The sequence below is a fragment of the Enhydra lutris genome, unplaced genomic scaffold (genome assembly GCF_002288905.1).
Source record: "Enhydra lutris kenyoni isolate GAN:26980312 unplaced genomic scaffold, ASM228890v2 scaffoldscaffold5, whole genome shotgun sequence".
Taxonomy (NCBI): Eukaryota; Metazoa; Chordata; class Mammalia; order Carnivora; family Mustelidae; genus Enhydra; species Enhydra lutris.
The window spans coordinates 19,007,820-19,012,089 of record NW_019154089.1 but is presented as its reverse complement, the minus strand read 5'-3'; the positions used below and the strand labels follow the sequence as shown (position 1 = coordinate 19,012,089).

Sequence of the window (4,270 nt, the reverse complement as noted above, 5' to 3'; positions counted from 1 at the left end):
CCTGGCCCAAGGCCCTGTCTCGGTGTCGGGCAGGGCTGTAGGAGGAGGGGCTGGCACGCAGCAGGTGGCCGCCCCTGGGTGGGGCCCGCAGGCCAAGCCCGCAGGGGTATAAGTCGGAGGCTGGGCCAGCCGAGCACCTGTCAGGGACAGCTCCCTGGTGCAGGTGCCAGACAGGTGGCTCCGGCCGAGCCCAACCCCAGCATGAGCTCCTTCGACCTCCCGGCACCCTCCCCAGCTCTCTGCAGCCCCCAGTTCCCCAGCATCGGCCAGGAGCCCCCCGAGATGAGCCTTTACCATGAGAACTTCTTCTACCCACAGGGCGTGCCCAGCCCTCAGCGCCCCCCCTCCTTTGAGGGGGGTGGCGAGTACGGGGCCACCCCCAACCCCTACCTCTGGCTCAATGGGCCGGCCATGACTCCACCACCCTACCTGCCAGGCACCAACGCCAGCCCCTTCCTGCCCCAGGCCTACGGTGTGCAGAGGCAGCTGCTACCTGGTATGTCTGGGCTGGCGGGCGGCGACCTGGGCTGGCTGCCCATCCCCTCGCAGGAGGAGCTGATGAAGCTGGTGCGGCCCCCCTATTCCTACTCAGCTCTCATTGCCATGGCCATCCATGGGGCGCCTGACAAGCGCCTCACCCTCAGCCAGATCTACCAGTACGTGGCCGACAACTTCCCCTTCTACAACAAGAGCAAGGCCGGCTGGCAGAACTCCATCCGCCACAACCTGTCTCTCAATGACTGCTTCAAGAAGGTGCCCCGCGATGAGGACGACCCGGGTAAGGGGGTTGCTGGGGCAGTGTGGGGCCGGGGGAGCCAGCCTCTGATGCCCCCAAGGAAGTCTCCTGTCATTCCTCCCCAGCACCCCATTCTAGAAAGTTCTTACCTGGCTGTGTCCCCTGAGACAGCGGGCTGAGGGTTGTCAGCAGTAAAGGAGCCTGGGAGAGCCCCGGAGGCAGGGTTTTGATTCTGGTTGCACCGCTGAGTGGTTAGCCACTCCAGGCATTTTAGAGCTCTGAGCCTCAGTTTCCCCACCTGAAAAACAGGGATGGTAACCGTGGCTCCTTTGCAGGCCTGTGATGGGGGTCATGAGAGAATGCATGCAAGGGTTTGGTTGCCTGCAAACACCCAAGAGTCCACAGTAATTGTTGTGATCACTCTGAGTCCCGGGCACCGAGCTCATAGGAAGTCCCCAGGAGGATTTGGAAGTGGCAAAGCCCAAGTGCACTCAGACCCCTGGGGAGAGATCTGACTTGGTCAAACACGCAGGAAGAGCCACATTGTGCTGCCTGCTCAGTCTCATACTCTCCTTTAACCCACCCCTGCTGGGCGGCTCTCACGGAACCCATTGTCCAGATGAGGGGAGTGACACTCAGCGGGGAAACAGCCTGCCCAAGGTCACACAGAGTGGAGGGAAAGCCCTGGAGCCCGAATCTGAATGGAGGTCTCTCTAACACCAAAGACTACCAACTCTTCCTTTTTAATGATGAATTTCTACAATGCAGAGACATTCAGAAGTAATATATTAAATATTCAGATATGCATTTCCCAGAATTAAAGTCTGTTCTTGTGCCCCCATGGGAAGCCAGGGCATGGCTCAGAGCCCCACTTCCGGCTGCTAGGAGGCTAGCAGGCACAGGGATAGGGGCCCCCCAGGGAGGGCGAGTGTCCAGTTCCATGACTGGCCTCACCCACAGGCCCAGCTCAGGCCCTCCCTCCAGAAGGCACCTCATGGTGACAAGGCCCACCACACATCCAGCATCAGCCTGAGGAAGAAGGGAGGGGTATAACAGGCCGACTTTTCAGACTAGGAAACTGAGGCTTGCCCAGAGTCCCTCAGCCAGTTAGGAGCAAAGCCAGGACTCAAGGCATCCTCAGACTCCCTGACCAAAACGTTCAGGAAACTCTAAAGTGTTTCCCGAGTTTTCTTTCATGTCAGCCATGGAGGAAGGCCCTCCCTCTCCGTTCCCCCAGTACCCAAACTTCTTCTAGAAGGCCGCACTGCGAGTGCTCTCCTGGCTGACATCTCTGTGTCCCCAGAGTGCCCATTTGTGAGGCGGGGGTGGAAGAAAGATGCTGACCCGTGGCGAGTCCTCTGTCTCTCCGCCCCTACCTTCTCTTCTGTCTTCCACACGGTTTGCTTGGTCTTTAGTTGACAGCAATAAAAAAAAAAAAAAAAAAAAAAAACAGGAGCAAAGCATTTTGTCCACCGCTCTGCTTACTCCTTCCCCTTTTGTACCAGGCAAAGGGAATTACTGGACCCTGGACCCCAACTGTGAGAAGATGTTTGATAATGGAAATTTCCGCAGGAAGAGAAAGAGAAAATCGGATGTTTCCTCCAGCACGGGATCCCTGGCCTCCGAGAAGACGGAGAACAGCCTCCTGGTGGGCAGCCCCAAGACGGCAGAGGCCCAAGACATCCTGGACAGTGCTTCACCGGGGACCACCGGCTCCCCAGAGAAGCCGCCCTCCCCTCACCCGCCAGGCACCCCCTGCCTCAACAGCTTCCTCTCCACCATGACCGCCTACGGGAGCGGGTCGAGCCCGGTGAGCCGCCCTGCGGCAACACCGGGACTGAGCCCTGAGCCCACGGACAAGATGGGGCAGAACTTGCTGAACTTCAGCTCGTACACCCCACTCACCAACCTCAGCAGCCACGGGGGCGGGGGTGAGTGGGTCAACCCCATGCCCACCAACGCTCTCGGCTACGGAGGCTCTGTCCTCAACCAGTTCAGCCCCCATTTCTACAACAGCATCAACACGAACAGCGTCCTCTATCCCAGGGAGGGCACCGAGGTCTAGAACAGAGCAGCCCTGAACCTGCTGGACACACGGAGAAGAAAAGCAGTCGAGACCTCCCGTGCCAGTGTCATTGCGGTCCATGACCTCTGACCTGCCCAGACAGACACAGAAATCTCAGGAATTCGGCCTTTTTCTAGAACACGGTGTGGACCTTCTGTTTATCTCACATACATACACACACACACACACACACACGCACGCACACCCGCCAACTCTGGAGCCTGGTAACAGTAATCACGGGACCATCTGTGGAGTCTATGCGCCAGGTGCCGTCTTAGGCTCTCTAAAGGCGTAATCACACTCATATTTACAGGCACCCTGTGAGGGTCCAGTGAACCTCTTCGTTGAGCAGATGAGGAAACAGAGCCTCCAGGAAGTTAAGTACCTTTCCCAGGATCTCACACACTAGTAAGTGGCAGAGCCGTGGCTGGAGTCCAGGTCTCTATGGGCCCCGAAGTCTGGGCCGCAGAGGCAGGGATGGAGCGAGTGGTGGAGCAGCTAGGGAAGGGCCCTGTGAAAGCGGCTTATGGCAAGAGCACCCTCTACCGTCTGGCTGCCCATCAGAATTCAGCCCCAGCCCCGGGCTCATCTCATCCTGGTCTAAGTCCTTATTCCGCGGCTCCCAGCTTACCTGTAGACACACCCTTTGCTGCCACTCAAGGAGGGAAGCCCAAGCCCCTGAAGGACGGTGTGTGCCCCCTCTCCTCCCAGGAGGGACACTGCTTCCCCTGCCCCAGAGCCCATGAGCGGGGCAGGGGGAGGAACGGTGGGCCGCCTGCCCCCACTCCAGCCCTGTCCACCTGCAAGATCGTGTAAAGTCCAGCTTCCTGCGTGCGTGTCATGGACCAGTGAGCCAGAAGTGGCTGGGTCTTCCAAGAGAAACAAGGGTGCATGAGCACTTCCTTTTTTATGGCCCGGGAGAGGTGCATGTCAGAGAAAACAAGGCCTCAAAGAAGGGGGCTGTGGCCCCCTGCACGGGGCCCCCCGCCTGTGCCCCTGAGACTCTCTTATTTTTATATGTACTTTACATGCCTGTGATGTGTCATCACGACACACCCTGAGAAGTGTTCTTGTTTTCTTATTTTCTTTTGAATTAAAAAATTTTCAAAAGCACCATGTGCATCCCTTCCTTATGAGTTTTCCCATCTTCTAGCTGCTGGGCAATGAAACATGGAGCCTAATGCATCCTGGAGCCAAAGGCTTTTGGGACAGGAGGCAGAGAGAGAATGGGCAGCAAGGCTTTTATTGTCCTCCCCACTGGCGCAGAGACAGGGCAAAGGTCCCCAGTGACAAAAGGGACACATGCAGGGATGGGGTAGGTGCGTAAAGGAACCTGTCTATACTGCTCAGGGCAGGGACTGGGCACATCCCGGTCCTTGTAGCTCAGGCCAGCCTCATAGCTGTACTGAGGATGTAATCCCTCTAACGACCCAGGGAAGGGGTGGCACTGGTCCCCTTATACAGAGGAG

The 4,270-nt window shown here is 57.8% G+C and overlaps 1 protein-coding gene across 2 annotated transcripts; it reads left to right on the top strand.

Moving 5' to 3' along the window:
• Positions 1-201: 201 nt before the first annotated feature.
• On the top strand, positions 202-2,814 carry LOC111141281 (forkhead box I1). 2 transcript variants are annotated; one of them, XM_022493731.1, is made up of 2 exons: positions 202-778; positions 2,242-2,814. In XM_022493731.1, the coding sequence occupies exons 1-2, from the start codon at positions 202-204 to the stop codon at positions 2,799-2,801; spliced, it is 1,137 nt and encodes a 378-aa protein (XP_022349439.1). In that variant the 3' UTR covers positions 2,802-2,814. The 2 variants fall into 2 exon arrangements, with proteins under 2 accessions (XP_022349439.1, XP_022349440.1); XM_022493732.1 differs by having other exon boundaries at positions 202-775; positions 2,521-2,801.
• Positions 2,815-4,270: the final 1,456 nt, after the last annotated feature.

Bases quoted from the DNA above. Each gene is read 5' to 3' on its own strand.
- LOC111141281 (XM_022493731.1), top strand. From the start codon at position 202: ATGAGCTCCTTCGACCTCCCGGCACCCTCCCCAGCTCTCTGCAGCCCC. The intron at 779-2,241 runs GTAAGGGGGTTG...CTTTTGTACCAG, and splicing joins CCGCGATGAGGACGACCCGG to GCAAAGGGAATTACTGGACC.